Source organism: Alnus glutinosa, chromosome 9 (genome assembly GCF_958979055.1).
Source record: "Alnus glutinosa chromosome 9, dhAlnGlut1.1, whole genome shotgun sequence".
Taxonomy (NCBI): Eukaryota; Viridiplantae; Streptophyta; class Magnoliopsida; order Fagales; family Betulaceae; genus Alnus; species Alnus glutinosa.
Window position 1 is genome coordinate 1,291,118 of NC_084894.1, and position 18,114 is coordinate 1,309,231.

Consider the following 18,114-nt stretch of genomic DNA (forward strand, 5'->3'; position numbering starts at 1 on the left):
CAAGAAACACCAAAAGCTAACCCGCAACAACTGATAGAAAACGGAAAAAGAACCCAAGAAAGAAAGCCCAAAACAACCCACAAAAGAGGCCAACCAGACACGAGAAAAAAACTCAAAGACTCGAGAGAATACCCACAACCCACCAAAGCACACAACTCTACAACATGCGGGCCTTTCCTTTACTACGCCTAGAGGAGACTGAAGCGTCGCAATAATTTATGGAGCTTTGCAGATTCAGTAGCTCCCTCTTGCCTTTTGACTTATCGCGTTCTATCATCTTCTCTAGTAAAAAATCTTCCTCCATGACGTCCCGAATAGCCAAGACCTCATCCTCAAAAGAACCATCAAAGCCCAATCCAAGGGTAAACCACCCCAATAATCTTCTTCCTCATCCCAAACCACAATCTACCCATTATAATCAAAACCGACAGGCCAATTTCGAGATTGGAAAAATCCATTTCCTTCAACGAAATAAGGAGAAAAAGGAGATAGGCAACCTCTCGGGGGGAAGGACGGTCCAACCATCCCGACCTCGGTGACCTTTTGCGGCGACGTGAAAATAACTGGCACCTTCGGGCGAAGATTGAGAAAAACCCTACTTAGACCCTGCTTCACTGGAGGCTCGATAACCTTCTTCACTGGCGGCTTTGCAACCATAACCTTTTAAACAGCACAGCCAGCAGACATCTTCATGTCTTCCAGGAAATCCGAAAATAGCTCATCGTTCCATTTCACAGAATGCCCTTCCCTTAGTTCCTTCGCCCTCCGGTAGTAACACAGAAAAGGCTTAGAAACCACCACAGGGAGGGATGATCGCAACTTCTCTCCCAACCCAACCGCTCTAGCAAGAGACGAAGGGGCAAAACAGGGTTGAGGAATCTGAAGTGGCCTCAACGGAATGAACTTAAACACAACAGCCGGAGAATGGGCTGAAACCGCCGAAAAATCAGGATCTTGAGCCGGCGATGGAGGAAACCCGAAGGCTGTAGAGGCTGGACTTGAAGGAACCGGAGTCACCTGCAATCAACTAGATCCACCCCCGGAAGAAGACAGAAAAGGAGCCATCCCACTTGTTGTCGACGACCGGGGTATCTGTCGAAGAGAACACCCCAAAGGGACCGGCGACACCGGACCCACTCCCATTGGGTCAGTCCTCGAACACCTTGTCGGCCCACCCCCAGTAAAATGCAACCCCAACAACTCCCCAGAAGCTGATTCCGGCGACATCTCCGGAATGATGCTCGCTGGACAGGCGGTTTTGGAGTTCGGCAAAAACCAGCCCAAACAACAACCTGAGCGTTTCTGATCCAAGCCTGGGCCAATCCTCAAATGCCTTGTCGACCCACCCCCAATTAAATGCAGACCCAACATCTTCCCAGAGGCTGACTCCAAACGGGAGGCTCTGGGTCTCGGGAGAAACCGGCCCCCAAGCCAATACCTGTGTGTTTCCAACCAAGGCCAGACCTGAAAAATCGGCCCATAAACTTCTCAGCAACTCGGCCCATGGCCAATTTGAAATTGATTACCAGCTGTTTCGTATGCAAGTTCGAGTATTTGAAATTCAAATTCGAGCTTGGGAGAGACTTCTTGCCCAGCAGTCGATGATTCTGGTCTTTGTCCAGCGGATCCAGCAGGGGAGATTCTAAGGAATAGCAGTCTACAGCCGTTCTCTGGTCTTCCTCTGCAAACCTCTCCACCAAAACAAAATCACACGACTCCACCAGCGAATCCCTCAATCTGGAAGGAAGATCCCCCACACTGGACACCTTCTTCACGGCAGTGATCGGGTTCGACCTCAACACCTCCGCAAAAGAGAGCCCAGTCCACTTCGTAGCCAAACCCAAACTTGTCCCTTCTACCTTCCCAACCTTCTGTTCCAACGCAGACGATGACCCGAGCCCGCATCCCACCATGACTGAGAGGTAATCTGCCACCTTTCTCAATTCGCCAGAGAACTTGTGCCATCTCCATCCACCACTACCCTCAGGGATCAGAATGAAACCTTTCCGGCCACCCATCCCGAAAACTGTCGCCTCTAAAAAATGGCCAGCTTTGTTGCCACCTATCCGAGCAATGAAAACTTTCAGTCCTTCCCTGAATGACTTGACAAAATCTTGCTCTTCCGGGGAACCCAAAAGCCCTTCCATCATCGACACAAGCCACTCGGAACACTGGAAGCTCAAGATGACCTCGCCGGAGAAGTTTTTTCTTTTCTCCCCCACCCTCAACACTGACGCCCCATCCAAAACCGCAAAGACAAAAATCTTGGCGTCTACTATAAATCGCTTGTCCATCTCGCGACACACCCAAAACACAAAATGTCCACGTCAAGGCATCACATCGTCGCCGGAAGAAAAAACCCACCCATCTAGAATGGTAACCGGCTTACGGCCCTACGGAAAAACGCGACCCAAAAAATCGGACAGAACAAAGTTCTAACCCCGAAGAACAAACGAGAGGCTAATCGACGAAAAGGAAAGAGCGAACTCTCGGTTGACGCACTATCCCGCGCCGAGAGAGGGAAAGAGAGTCAGCTCCCAAAATAACAATATTAGTAATACCAAAGTAAAGGATATTTTTTTTTTATAAGTAAAATATATTGAAAAAGCGCAAAGGGGCGCAACCCAAAGTACACAGGATGTATACAAGGAACCCCTAATGTAAAGAACATAGAGAACATCTATCTAAGAAATCAAAATAGGAACATTCATGCATTAACTTAACTCTATCTCTCCACATAAACAACATTTGAAGCATCTTTCTCTTCAGATTTGACAAACCAATCTCACAATCTTCAAAACAGCGAGCATTCCGTTCCCTCCAAACACACCACATCAAACACAACGGAGCCATGCGCCAAATCTGAATCGAATTCCAATTACCAAACTGGCCCCTCCAACTCCCCAACATGTCTTTCACCGACCCCGGCATTACCCACTCCACCCCAAACAATTGCAAAAGCGCCCTCCACAATTCTGTAGCCACCATACAACGCAGAAACAAATGATCAATGGATTCTCCATCGGTCTTACACATAGAGCACCAATCCACCACGATAATGTTTCTCTTTCGAAGGTTATCCAAAGTTAAAGATTTCCCTAAAGTAGCCGTCCAAACAAAGAAAGCCACTCTCGAGTGAACATTAACTTTCCAAATACTTTTCCATGGAAATGAAGACTGAATAGGACTAGACAACAGCTTATAGTAGGACTTTCCCTCAAAAGATTTCTTACGCGCTGGCACCCAACACAACTTATCCTCTCCCTCGCTGCTAACTTTGAGGGTGTACAACGTCCCAAAAAACCTACTAACCGCTTCGACCTCCCAATCATGAACTAAACGAGAAAACATAATATTCCATAAGATGGTGCCATTTTGTCTCTGCATAATATCCTCCACCCAAGCATCCTTTCTTCTAGCAATAAGGAACAGCTCTGGAAAGAGGATCTTCAAAGGAATTTCCCCACACCATACATCATGCCAAAACAGAACTTTCGAACCATTCCCGATCTCATATCTCACATGCGCAGCAAAAGCATCCCAACCCCTCCTAATACTTTTCCACACGCCATACCCATAAGAACCCCCAGCCTCCTTAGAACACCAACCACCCCTCAAACTACCATATTTGACATCCACCACCTTTCTCCAAAAAGCATCTCTCTCCATAGCATATCTCCATAACCATTTACCCATCAATGCTTTGTTGAACATAACCAAATTTCTCACTCCTAGCCCCCCCGAAGCTTTAGAGGAACAAATCGTACGCCAATTAACCAAATGAAATTTAAATTCATCTCCAACACCACCCCAAAGGAAATCTCTCTGAAGTTTCTCCAATCGATTAGCCACTCCCACAGGAATAGGGAAAAGAGAAAGAAAGTACGTAGGTAAGCTAGAGAGAGTGCTATTGATCAACCAAAGTAAAGGATATTGAAGCCTAAAATTCTTAGGCTGGAATTTTCTTAAGGGGGGAAAATACTAATTACCACAAAAGAATGCCCAAGAAATTTCTAACAATGGAGAAGCTGAAGAATGTTACCATGCATAACCCAAGAGACCCCAAAATTGTTAAGAACTAAGTGCCAGATATCAGCGGCATACTCACAATGAAGGAGAAGATAATTAATAGTTTCTTCATCCTTGTTACAAAGCCAACACCGGTTAATCAGCTGGAACCCCCGCCTTCTGAGATTATCCACCGTGAGGATTCAACCCAAAGTTGTTGCCCACAAGAAGAAACCAATAAGAGGGCCCTTCACCTTCCAAATGTTTTTCCAAGGGAAAGAACTATGTTCACCTGAATTTTTTTTGATGATGAGGAACCCCTCCAAGGCAGGGCCACTTCGTGTACCCACCCCTGTCAGGTAAAATTTTAAAGAAAGCTTAAGGCACCCCTAAGTACACAGGGACGTTCCGCAAGCCCAAAACCCAAGAAATAGCAAAAACACGCAAAACCCAACCCACCCAAAAAGCCCACAACCCCAACACCCACAAGACAACAAAGCCCAAAACCCTCAAATGCTAACAAGCGTAAGCCTTGCCTTTCCCACGCCTAGATGATACTCCCATCGCATCATAATTAATGGAACAATTCAAATTTAGAAGCTCTCTACTACCCTTAACCAAATCCAATGGTAATTTTAGAAGCCACATCAACTTTGGGAGGATCAAAAGATGGTCTCTAGCATTACTCCATAAAATACTACCCACACCAAACATTATCATTTTTTTTTTTTTGATAAGTAAGAATAATATCATTAAAAAACGCAAAGCGCAATGAAGTACACAAGGAGTACAAGAGAAGCGGCTAAGAAGGGGAAGAAAAAAGAATAAGGAAAATCATTAAAGCTAATCACTAATGGAGCTAGGAACCCAGCAGTCCAAGAGAACAAAGAAAAAAAGAAAAAAGTAAGGAGCTCTTCAATCATCCTTTCTTTGTCCTCGAAATGTCTATCATTTCGTTCCCTCCACAAGCACCACAAAAGGCAAGAAGGAACCATCTTCCACACAACAACACTCTGAGAGCGACCACCAATCCACCAGCAAACGAATAAATCTACCACCTGAAGAGGCATAACCCAAGATAGACTGAAGAGACCAAAGATAGCATTCCATAGAGCGCGTGCAACCTCACAATGGAGAAGAAAGTGATCCACAGACTCCCCATTCATTTTGCACATACAACATATATCAATCACAACGACATGCTTCTTTCTAAGATTATCCAAGGTAAGGATCTTCCTTAGCGCCGCCGACAAAACAAAAAAAAGCCACTTTCAAGGGAACTTTAGTCTGCCAAATACTTTTCCAGAGAAAATGAACTACCTCTTTGCAAGCAAGGGCCTTATAGAAAGATCTAACATCAAAGTTCCCTTTGTGAGAAGGAGACCACCAAAGCTGGTCTTCCCCTTCACGTCTCACTCTAATGAAATATAACAAGGTGAAGAAGGAAGCCAAAACATCCACCTCTCAGTCGTGGACCGCTCGAATAAAGCTAACATCCCACTAAAAGGAACCACTCTCCGAAACCAAGTGAACTGCAATGAGCGCATCCTTGTCACAAGTTATGCCATACAAAACCGGGAAAGCTTCCTTGAGGGGCATCTCTCCACTACACACATCATCCCAAAATCTGAACCTGGACCCATTTCCCAAAATAAGTCTGGTATGACTACAAAACAAACTCCATCACTTCCTTATGATCTTTCAAAGCCCCACTCCGTGAGACTCAGGCAGCTCTAAGGAACACCACCCAGCCCAAGCATTACCGTACTTTCCATCCACAATAGATTTCCACCAACCCTCTCTCTCATGGACATAACGCCACAACCACTTCCCTAAAACAGCCTTGTTGAAAATCCTCAAATTCCAAATGACCAAGCCACCTTCAGAAATAGGGGAGCAAACCTTGGACCAACTAACCAGGTGATATTTGAACTCTTCACCAAATCCTCCACATAAGAAATCTTGATGAAGCTTCTCTATACGATTAGCCACACAGGCAGGAATGGGGAAAAGAGATAAGTAAGTGGGAAGATTGGAAAGAGTGTTCTTTATAAGGGTAACCCTACCACCCTCAGACAGATACATTCACTATCCAGATTGCCAACCGCCTCTCAATCTTTCCAACAACACCATCCCATATGGACTTGGCCTTAAAAGAGGCCCCCAACGAAAAGCCAACATACTTTAAAGGTAAAGAGAAAACCCCACAATCCAAGATGCCAGCCAAACCGTCCACATTATCCACACAACCCCCAGGAACCAAAACAAACTTAGCCAAAATTAATCTTTAAACAAGAGACAACTTCGAAGCACAAGAACAACACACGTAGATAACAAAGATGGTCAGGATTAGCCCTGCAAAAAACCTAAGTATCATCTGCGAACAACAGATGAGAAATGTTAACCACCTTAGAGCTTCCAGAACCCACAGAGAAACCTAATAGGAGACCTCTACGAACAATAGCAGTGAGCAACTTACTTAGAGCCTCCATCACAATGACAAACAAAAGGGAAGACAGAGGATCACCCTATCCTAGCTCACAAGAGCTACTAAAGAAACCAAACGGGGTGCCATTCACCAAAACAGAGAAACGCACCGAAGAGATGCAATGTGCTATCCAAGAACACCATTTCTCCTCAAAACCACATATTCTCAACATATACAATAAAAAATCCCAGTTCACATGATCATATGCCTTCTCAATACCCAGCTTGCAAAACAACCCTGGTTCACCGGATTTGAAACAACTATCCAAGCACTCATTTGCTATAAGAACTTAATCAAGGATTTGCCTACCTTTCACAAAAGCATTCTAAGGTTTCGAGATAAGCTTCGGCTGAGTTGGGCGAAAAGTTGATGCCGGAGTGGGAGGCCCCTTTGAAGAAGGATACAGAGCTTCCAAAGAAGGACTCGCTTGAGAAGGGATTTATCAACTCTCGTCAAAGTGCTTCGTCTCGGGAGGACGGAATAGGCCTCTCCCAAATACAGGATCCGCCTTTCGTTTCTAAACACAATTGGGAGGAGGCTTGGAAGAAGGTTGATGTGCTTTGAGAGAGGGTGTCCGCGATGTACACAGTGACTGAGGATCAGAGAAAGAAGCATTTGGCTACCTGGGGCAAGATGATTGAGCCCCAAAAGCACAGAGGAAAGAAGGAGCTTCAGAATCTGCAAAGTTTCGTCAATTATGGAGATATTAAAGCTTCTTCTAGGTGTAGGAAAGGCAAGGCCCACATGTTGTAGGGTTGTATGTCTTTGGGGTTTTTGTGGGTTGTTTCTCAAGTGCTCTTTCGGTTTTTAGGCGATTTTCTTGGTTTTTGTGGGTGCGTTGCTTGGGTTCTTTTGTGGATTGTTTTTTGGATGTTATTTTGGGTTATAAGGTTTAGCTTTTGGGGTTTATGTTGGATTTTTGCGGGTCAGCTTTAGCACTCCTGTGTATATTACCTCGCCTTACGTTTTTATTTCTATAAACATTTGCTTACTTATAAAAAAAAAAAAAAAAAAAAAAAGATAAGCTTCTCCACAACCTGCTCAATCTATTCGCGAGAACTTTTGCAAAAATGATGTTGTAAACACCACTTACGAGACTAATAGGCTGAAAATCTTTAAGATCCAAAGCCCCAGACTTCTTCGGAATTAGAGCAATAAAAGTGGCATTAAGGCTTTTGACAAACTCGTTATGAGTGTGAAAGTCTTGGAAAACCCCCATAATATCTGTCTTGATCACATCCCAACAATCTTGGAAGAACGTTAAAAAGAACCCATCAGGACCTGAAGCCTTGTCACGATTCATGCATTTAACCACCTCTAAAACCTCCCTTTCCTCAAAAGGAAGTTCTAAAGGAGAGGCCTCTACCGCATCCAGAGTGTCGAAAGCGAGGTCATCCAACCTAGGCCGCCAACTATAAGGTTCTGCAAATAAGGACTCATAGAACTGAGCAGCATGATCCTTAACAACCTGCTAATTGGAAGAAACTGAGCCATTGACAAAGAGAGACTCTATGGAATTGAACCTTCTATTCGAGTTGGCTACCAGTGAAAGAATTTAGTGCATTTGTCACCCTCATTAAGCCAAAGAACCCTTGACTTCTGTATCCACTTAATCTCCTCCTGAAGAATAGAATTTTCCAGATCTCGAATGACCAAACATTTCCTCGGCTTTTCATCGGGAGCTAAACCATGTTGTTCCTCCAACCTATCAAGAGCACACAACTCTTCCATAAGAGCTTTTTTAAGAGACTCATCCACAACCACCCTCCATAAAGCCTCTCTTTTGAACATACCGTCACAGCCACTTCCCCAATAGAGCCTGGTTGAAGACAAGTAGATTCCTAATCCTCAACCCTCCTTCAGCTATTGGAGTACACACCTTAGTCCAACTGACCAAGTGAAAATTTGAGTCTGTTAGCGTAATTATTTTTTTTCTTTTAATAAGTCGATCTGGAAAAAACTCGCAAAGACTAACAATCCACGCACATGGTAGGTTTTGGAGTTTTGGAGTTTTATGTTTTCTTTATTTGGAATTGAATGGGTCATGCCACAATCGGTGCTGGGTTTTGTTGACTACGTGGGGTGCTTCTCGAGGGCATGGCCTAGCAAAAAATGTTTGGCGTTTAGTTCCTCACTGTGTGTTGTGGAGCATTTGGAGGGAGCGGAATGCGAGGCTTTTTGAAGATGTCGAGACTGTAATGGTAGTATTAAGGAAGCGTCTTCTTAACACGCTATATCTATGGATAGCACCCCATCTTTGCCACCTAGGTGTTTCTACTTTTGTAGACTTTCTTAATTTATTAGTTGTTCCTCCCGTTTAGGGGCTCTCTTGTATACTTCCCGTGTATTAGGGTTGCGCCCCTCTGCGCTTTTTATTGAATTTTAAATTACTTATCAAAAAAAAAAAAAAAAATGGTAGGTATACAAGAGAAACACCCTAGATAGAAGAAGAAGAAAAAGAAGAACATAGATATAAAAATCCTAGAAAACTAGAAAAACAAGGACTACTATAGGCAGCCATCGAAACATAAAGAGTTTTGAGCAAAATAGCTTTTAATTCAAACATCTTCCTCTCGCAATTGTTGACATTTCGGGTGTTCCATTATCTCCTAATACACCACATTAAGCATGGAAAGACCAACTTCCAAACTTCTTTATTGTGGTGGCTACCAAGCTGACCACCACAACAAGCCAATAGCTCCACCACCCAATGGGGCATGACTCACTCTTTCCCAAAAAGATGGAAGATCAAAACCTACAAATTCCTGGCCACTTCGCAGTGGAGCACAATGTGATCAATAAATTCCCCATTCTTTTTGCACATACAGCACCAATCCAACACAATGAATGAGCCTTATTTCTTCACATACAAAAAACGCCACCATCGAATGAGCCTTATTTCTTCACATGCTCTTCCAAGGAAAGGCAAGCCCAATGGGAGGACTAAGCACATGGTAAAAGGATCGGATCTCAAAAACCCGCCTCTTAGGAGTCCGACAAATTTCATCCTCGACTCAATCTGAAGGAATACAAGATATCAAAGAACGGGGTAATCGACTCCACCTCCCAATTGTGCACTAATCTGATAAAGTTAATGTTTCACTGTATAGAATTGTTTGAAATCTGCACACGATCTACCACTGACGCCTCCTTAGAACGAGAAATACTATACAACTCCGAAAAGGCGTCCTTCAAAGTCTGATTTCCATACCCAAACCCTGTAAGATCCAACAACAGCATTGGACTGCCAACCTCCCCACATTCTGCCACACTTGACTTCCACAACCAATCTCCATAACGCCTCCATTTTCGTGGCATAACGCCATAACCACTTCCCCAAAAGAGCACTGTTAAACAGAAGTGTTTCTAAGCCCTAACTCACTTGAGATAATCGAAGTACAGACCTTAGACCAACTAATAAGATGAAATTCAAATTCATCACCAACTGTCTCACAAGAAATATTGCTCAGTTTCTCAATTCAATTAGCCAAACGAACCGAAATGAGGAAAATAGACAAATAATAGGTGGGCCAATTCGAAAGAGAGCATTTAATCAAAGTAATCTGGCCGCCTTTCGACAAATAAAGACGCTTCCAACTAGCCAACCGATGTACAATCTTCTCAATAATACCATCACAAATTGATTTTGCCTTTAACAAAGCCAACACCGGAAGAGCCAAATACTTCATAGGCAGAAAGGACACCCTACAACCAAGGATACAAGCCAAACCTTCAACATCTTCCACGGCGCCCACGCAAGGGCATGCATAGATATACATAAAGGGCAACATTTAATCATTGTAAAGACCCTATATTTCATCTTTTCTTGAAAATATATACATGGCTTATGTTAAAAATACAGTCAGGCTTTACCAACAACAGGAGCCTTGGTGGAGAAGCTAGCACACAATAACAAAAGTAACAAGACAAACAAGAACAAGGAAACAAACTAATTATGACATTGACGGAACTTCATACTAATAATTGATAGTTTTAGAACAGCTGGAACTGTAAACTACAGAATCCTTGCAAGAGAACAAAAAAATAATGGGAAGCAAATTCTGGATTAGGTTGTGCCATGCATCTTTCTTTTCACAAAATTGGAGCACTGATGTAAGTTTGTTTTCCCCATACCTTATTCATGTTATTCTCCACTGTGACGTTTTTCTTCTTCCACTTCTAACTTACATTTCTAGCATAAAACAAATATTCAAGACTTAAGTTCTCTTTTGCCCTTTGTCTTTTCTTTTGGGGTTCCCTCTTGTGTACTCCCCGCATGTTTATTTGCACTTTGTTCAGAACAATTACAGATACCAAACAAAAAAAATGAAGTACTTTCTCTACTGTAAAGGAGTCATAAAAGGACCCAGGTAAACTCTCTATACATCTCCACTAATTATGTGAACATCTGATACAGCATCCACATTAATGCAGTTGTGACAATAAAGATTAGAGATTTACCGGTTCAGTTTCTTCAGGAATTCGAAGCTGACATTGCTCATTTGCAAGGAGATTAATTATATGCTCCCGCTGGTTAGAAACATTGCCCTTCTGTTAACCATAAACTTCATGCATTAGATGCAAGAAACAAGTTCTAACATTTTTTCTTTTCTTTTTTTTGCGTAACAGTAAAACACCAAAATATAATAATCTAACAAACATAGAAAGGGAGGATTTCAAACCAAACATATGGGCATAAGAGAAAGACGACCAAATGAATGAAGGGAAAGAACCTTTCCTTAGTATCTAAAATGATTCACCAGTTGATATAAAACATTCTTTGGATGACTCTCATTGACAAGATCAAACTCAAGCATTAACCTCTGCATTTTCCCACTCACAAAGAAAAGATTTGCATTCCGGGTAACCAGCATTCAGAACCAAAAGAATTCACACGCAAAAGAGGGATAGAAAACTCTAAAAATCCAAGGATAACCAAGAGCCGCCAATCCATGAGAATAATGCAGACTCGGTACGCATAAAGCATCATTGGAGGCTAATTATACGCCTCAAGGCCTGGATTCTGAAAGCCATGTGGACCACCTTTCCAGACAAAAAGGCTTGTAGCTCTCAAACCAGGAACCCAGATTGAAAACTGATTTGACACTAGAATTATTTTCACCTGACCCTGGAAACTTTCTGGACAAAAAGGCTTGTAGCTCTCAAACCAGAAACCCAGATTAAGAACTGATTGGATACTAGAAGTCTAGAACTATTTCACCTGACCCTTGAAACTTTCCAGGCTCAACTCCATCCAATGTTATGTAAACCCCAAATTTAAGAAACTAAATATCCCATACAAAGCAGCACCAAGGAAGGACTTTGGGGGTCTTCCACAAGGGAAATGTGAAAGACTTTTTAGACTTCATGGCTCTAATTGATGAGGAGCATCGTTCGAGAGGCTCCAGTCTCCACTTCTAAGTTTAAAGGGAGTCGTGAAGTGAAGAACCTTGAGTGCTCGATCAATTATGATGCCAAAGGTTTTGGTTCTAGCCGGGGCAAGGCAAAACGGCCTAATGTGATGTATTAATCTCTGGGTGTTGTGGGCTGGTTTTGTAGGGGTTTCTGGTTTTTGGGTTTTTCAGGTGTTTTTTCTCCTTCCCCCCTCTTTCTTGTTTTGGTGTCCTTTTTGTATACTTCATGTATGCTTAGGAGCGCCTTTATACTTTAATAAAACTCTCTACTTATCAAAAGAAAAAATATATCCTTTCTCCATGTTTGCATGAAATTTTAAGAACAGCCCCAACGGTAAGGTGACACGGTCCAAAGGCATGGTCCATAAGGCAAAGACACCTTATCACTATCCCAACCATTTCAACTTTCATACTTAGAACTCGTAAAAGTACAGACCTGAAATCCAAATATATAATGCAGGAAATCAAGCATATCAGCATCTCTTGTAGCAGGAATAGAAAAATCCACAGGCAATGTTGGTAGACCAGTAAAGTATTTTAAAGCTGACACTGCTGCTCGCACCTGGCAATAAGTTCCTCAGGTTAAATAATGGCAGAAGTAACCAAATATGTTGAGACATACATTAAAAGCAACAAACTAACCTCAGGCAAACGAACAATCGCATTTGTTAAGGTAGGACCATCCAACGGAATAATGTTATAAGCAATTAAATCTTCCGTCATTGCTGCATCAGATTCCATCATTCGTTTAAGCTGCAAAGAAAAGCAATCTATAAAATCACATAAAATCAGATCAAAAAAATTATATCATCAGTCTATTTCATAGTTAGTAATACCAAGAATCAGAAAAATAAAAAATAAAAAAAACTAGAAAAAAGCAGACTATTGTACCACACAAGGGGGAAAAAATCATTACATCAAAGCAAGAAAACACTTTGCATCTAACACAAGTGTCGCCCACATTTGCAATTAGTTCAACAATGAGTCCTGGTATCTTACAGAAAAACATGCTGCCAAATTATCTCACACAAGGGATCCTCGATGTTATTACGATCTGCTCCCATTAACACTTCAAAAACCAAGAATCTAATTTTATTCCCATCAACAATAAAAAAAGAAGAGACCCCCAACAACCAACAGCAATATCCATCTAATCTTCTCATCTCTTCCTTCACAAAATGGCATGAAAAATACCTCCACAAAAATCCCCACCCAATATGACAAGGTGCTCTAACAAATAAATTTATTTCATATAACCGATATTTAACCTATTGAACTTTTCTTAATATATATATATATAAGTAATAAAATTCGATAAAGAGCACAGAGGGGCACAATCCTAGTGCACAGGAAGTATACAAAAGTGCCCCTAATCAGAGGAAACAAAAGAACATGAATATAAAAACTCAACAAGCATAAAACGACTCGGCCTATGCGCCGAGACCCAAACATATAACATATTAAGCACATTTCGACACAAGTCCACAACTGGTAATTCCACATCTTCAAATAGCCTTACATTATGCTCACGCCAAAGACCCCACATTGGTTCTTGATGTCAATGTGTTTGGAAGGAAATAATTGAGGGTTTACATTTTGCATAGAAGTTTCACTGTCCCATGAAGCCTTCTTCTTAAGTTGCAGATAGAAGTCAATATCCACTTTTTTGATCTTTCACTTGCCCATGATAATCTTCAGCGATCATATTATCGAATTTGTTAATATTGAGGGTTTGTTTTGGGGGTATGGTTCCAGGGTGTCTCCTCTTCTAGCTCTTCAGATTTGCATCAGATGGAGCGGTGCTTCTCTGTGGAAGCCAAACGTTTGTCCTTTTCAGCGAAGGCTGAAGTGCCGGAACTACGCTTGGAGGAGAGGAGAAAGGGGTTCTACGGGTTCATAGTTTTGGGTCTTCAAGGTTCAGCTTGGCTGTTGGCTTCTGTAGAGGAGGCCTTGAAGGTTTCAGCGAAGGTATTCGTCAAGTACTTCCGGGAGGATGTGAAAGCATTGATGGTTCGAGGGGGTGAGAACAAGTCCGGCCGCTACCTAGAGGTGGAAGTCTTCACTGAGGGTGGTCGAAAAGGGGCTATTTGGCTCCCTGAAGGCCGTGAAGGTTGGGGCTAGGCTCGGGTTGTGGGGGTGCTGTGGAAGATGATCAATTTCCTCGGCCCTAAGGATCGGATAATGGGTTCTGAGGCGTTTTCTATGGAGGGGACTCAGATAAGGGGTGTCTCTTCCAGTCGGCTGGGCAAGTCTCCTCCATCGTATGCGGCTGTGGTTCAGGGGGAAGTTGTCTCTCACGGCACACATGCTGGGTTGGGGGGTTCGGATGGAGAACTGCGTGGGTTGGACCTATTTCCGGTGCCATGGTGTAGGGTGATCGAAGAAGGGAGATTGGCGGTGAATTGCTTTGACCTGGAGGAGCAACCGCACGGGTCGACGGAGAAGTCCACGCCTCCAATATGGTCAGGGAGCTCTTCGTTTGATCCGCTGGACAAAGGTTTACCTCGTCGTCCGCTGGGTAAGAAGAAGAAGCATGCTGTTTACTCTGCACAAGGTCCATCTCGTTTGAATTCAAATTTGCGTACGTGGACTAGGATGCTCCTCAGCTTTAAATTGGCTTTGGGCCGGGCTCTTGGGAATCTTCTGGGCCGATTTGCTAGGTCTGGTTCAGGCCTCAAACGGAAAGGGCTTCGGTTGCGTTGCTTCTTGCCGAAAATCAAAACCAAAGCATCGTTTCAGACTTCCGAGGTTGCAGGCCCCGTGTTGACAGTCGTTCTGGGGTGCTCTCTTCGGCCGGAGACGACATTGCCGACAGACTCTGGGTTGATTCCGGGGTTGTCATCTTCCGGGGGTGGGCCTAGCTGTCAGAAACGTTTTCCAGCTGGAGATGTGGGAATGGGTTTGACGGAGATTCAGCCTGAGATTTCGTCGCAGATTTCGTCAGGAATAGAATCTGGGGTGGTTTTGGGGCTGTCATCTTCTGAGTATGTGTCGAGCCATCTGCCTCTCGTTCCAGCTGCTAAATCCGTCACGCTGCCTAGTCCCGATGCTTCTGTCCTTCTGTCTAGCAACTTAGTTGGTGTTGGTGCTGGGTTGACTCAACCTTTCTTCCCTTTTCTTTCTCTCTCAGGGGCGGCTGAATTGGGTGAGAAGATTTGTTCTTCTCTCCCCGCGTTAGTCTACAAAACCTTTCCAGAGCTATTACCGGAAGGCTAGGGATCTCAGGGAAGGTCACTCAGTGAAGTGGAATGAGGGGCTGTTAGCAGATTCCCTGGCTGCTTCAAAGACGCCTATCTGCTAAAAAGGAAGTAGATACAGTGCCTCTATTGAAGAATTCTGTGGGTTCTTCGAAGAATTGTTTCCTTCGAAAGGGGTTCCTCAACCCTCGCCCGGGTGCGATAGCCCCTACCGCGTCTCATGAGGCCAAGGATGTTGGGATGATAGGGCTTCACTCCCCACTGGGAGGTCGCATCATTCCTTCATCCGTAGAGGGCAATGGTTTTTCTCAATCTCAGGATTGGCCTGTCGAGTATGATCTTAATGGGGAGTTAGTTGTTTGGGAGAAAGAAGGTGATTTTTGGGATGGGTGGCCCTTAGACTGGTCGTTGGACGGGGTTCAAGGCGAGGAGTCTTTGGCAATCCTTGATGCCATGGAAGATGAATTTCATTGGGACAAGATGATAGCACACCAAAAGACCAAAGGAAAGAGGGAGCTTTTGATTTTGAAAAGTTCCATTAATTACGGCGTTGCAAGCGCTCCCTCTGGGCGCGGGAAAAGCAAGGATCTCATGCAGTAGGGTTTTGTGCCCTCGAGGGTTTAGAGGTTTTCGGGTTTTAGGGCTTCCTTCTTGTGGGTTTTGTTGGATGCTTTTGGTGGGTTGGCTTTGATCCTATGTATACTCCATGTGTACTTAAGGGCGCCTTACGCTTTTTCTAATAAAACTTTTCTTACTTATCAACAAGAAAAAAAAAAAAAAAAAAAAAAAAAAAAAAAAAAACCCACATTACACACGAGGGAACCTGCTTCCAAAGATGCGTAACAGGACCACGACTCAGCAATATACCCCAACCACTCAACAAATCCAGCACGCTTCTTGGCATGACCCACTCCACCCCGAACAACCTATAGAAGAGCACCAAACAGCCAGTGTCACGTCACAATGAAGAAGGAGGTGATCAATAGATTCCCCATTCTTCTTACACATACAGCACCACTCTACCACCACTATATGATGCCTACGCAAATTGTCATGTGTCAAAATCTTTCCTAAGGCCGCTGTCCACACAAAATACGCCACCCGCTTCAGAGCCTTAACACACTAAATACCCTTCCAAGGAAAAGAGACCGCCTCTTGACAAGCTAGGGCTCTATAGAAAGACTTCACTTCAAAGCTCCTCCTCTTAGAAAGATTCCACACAAACCTATCAACCTCGCCAAGCCGAATCCGAGTAGAATATAACTGCTCATAAAAGGAAAGAACCATTTCCACCTCCCAATCCTGAGCATACCGTGTAAAGACAACATTCCAATGAGCTACTCCATCAAACATAGACAAATTATCAACCACCCAAGCATCTGGAAAACGAGGAAGAGTGTACAAAACTAGATAACAAAGCTTGAGAGGCCAATCTCCACTCCACGAATCATGCCAAAAACGAACATGATGCCCATCTCCCACCTCCAACCGCATATACTTAGCAAAAGTATCCCACCCCCTTCGAATATACTTCCAAACACTCACACCATAAGACCCTGCCGCAGGTAAAGAACACCGCCCTCCCCTCACACTCTCATACTTCACATCAATCACCAATCTCCACAAACCCTCACGCTCTTGAAAAAACCTCCACAACCACTTCCCCAATAAAGCTTGATTAAATTTGATAACATTTCGAATTCCCAAGCCACCTGCCTTGAGGGGAGTACAAACTCTATGCCAATTTACTAAGTAAAACTTAGCCTCATCCCCCATGCCACTCCACAAAAACTCCTATTGAACTCACTCCAATCTCTTGGCTACACTCACAGGAATGGGGAACAAAGATAAATAATAAGTAGGAATACTAGAAAGAGTACTATGAATCAACGTCACCCAGAAACGCCCACTCCTACAACGTGATCACTAGACATGATTTGTGGAATTTCCTTCTTTGGCTCCGGACGAATGCCCAGACTACCCCTGCACTCAATTGGAGCACCTACTCCGGTCGCCTTTCCTTCTAGCACCGCCGCATATGACTGTCCATCCCGACATAGACTAGTAGCTACTCTCCACCCCATTATGCAGCCCACCTGACTCAGTTTCTTCTTTATGTTCACAGCCCAACTCCAAAAGGCCCAACCATTGTTCGGCTTCAGTCTTAAAGTATCTTAGGAAATTCTTCAATTCTTCCATATTATGCGCCTCATCCAGATTCTTCTTCATAACGTTTCCCATAAGGAAAACATCCGACTTTTTGAAACTAGAAACGCCCACTCCTACAACGTGATCACCGGACATGATTTGTGGAATTTCCTTCTTTGGCTCCGAACGAATGCCCAGACTACCCCTGCACTCAATTGGAGCACCTACTCCAGTCGCCTTTCCTTCTAGCACCGCCGCATATGACTATCCATCCTGACGTAGACCAGTAGCTACTCTCCACCCCATTGTGCAGCCCACCTGACTCAATTTCTTCTTTATGTTCACAGCCCAACTCCAAAAGGCCCAACCATTGTTCGGCTTCAGTCTTAAAGTATCTTAGGAAATTCTTCAATTCTTCCATATTCTGCGCGTCATCCAGATTCTTCTTCATAACGTTTCCCATAAGGAAAACGTCCGACTTTTTGAAACCAGAAACGCCCACTCCTACAACGTGATCACCAGACATAATTTGTGGAATTTCCTTCTTCGGCTCCGGACGAATGCCCAGACTACCCCTGCACTTAATTGGAGCACCTACTCCGGTCACCTATCCTTCTAGCACCACTGCATATGACTGTCCATCCCGACGTAGACCAGTAGCTATTGGTGCGACAGCAGGTTTCCTCCCAACAGCATTCCTTCCTGTCTGTTGCTTTTCATGATACGCTATCAACCTTTGCAGCTGCACCCAGCAATCCAACCATCCCTTCCCGTCGCTCCCTTATGGAATAACACATAACTCTGTCTTCCTCCTCCACCATACTCTGACAGCTCAATGAACCGTCCATGATTGTCCCTG

General features: G+C 43.7%; 1 protein-coding gene across 1 annotated transcript in view; it reads right to left on the reverse strand.

Annotated features, from left to right (window-relative positions):
• Nucleotides 1–18,114, reverse strand: part of LOC133877272 (callose synthase 9) — a 114,202-nt gene that overhangs the window by 79,972 nt on the left and 16,116 nt on the right. The window contains exons 6-8 of the mRNA XM_062315510.1: nt 12,553–12,663; nt 12,347–12,472; nt 10,958–11,047 (exon numbers count right to left, since the gene is read on the reverse strand). Coding sequence (XP_062171494.1) covers nt 10,958–11,047; nt 12,347–12,472; nt 12,553–12,663 — 327 coding nt within the window. The remainder of the gene's footprint in view (nt 1–10,957; nt 11,048–12,346; nt 12,473–12,552; nt 12,664–18,114) is intronic.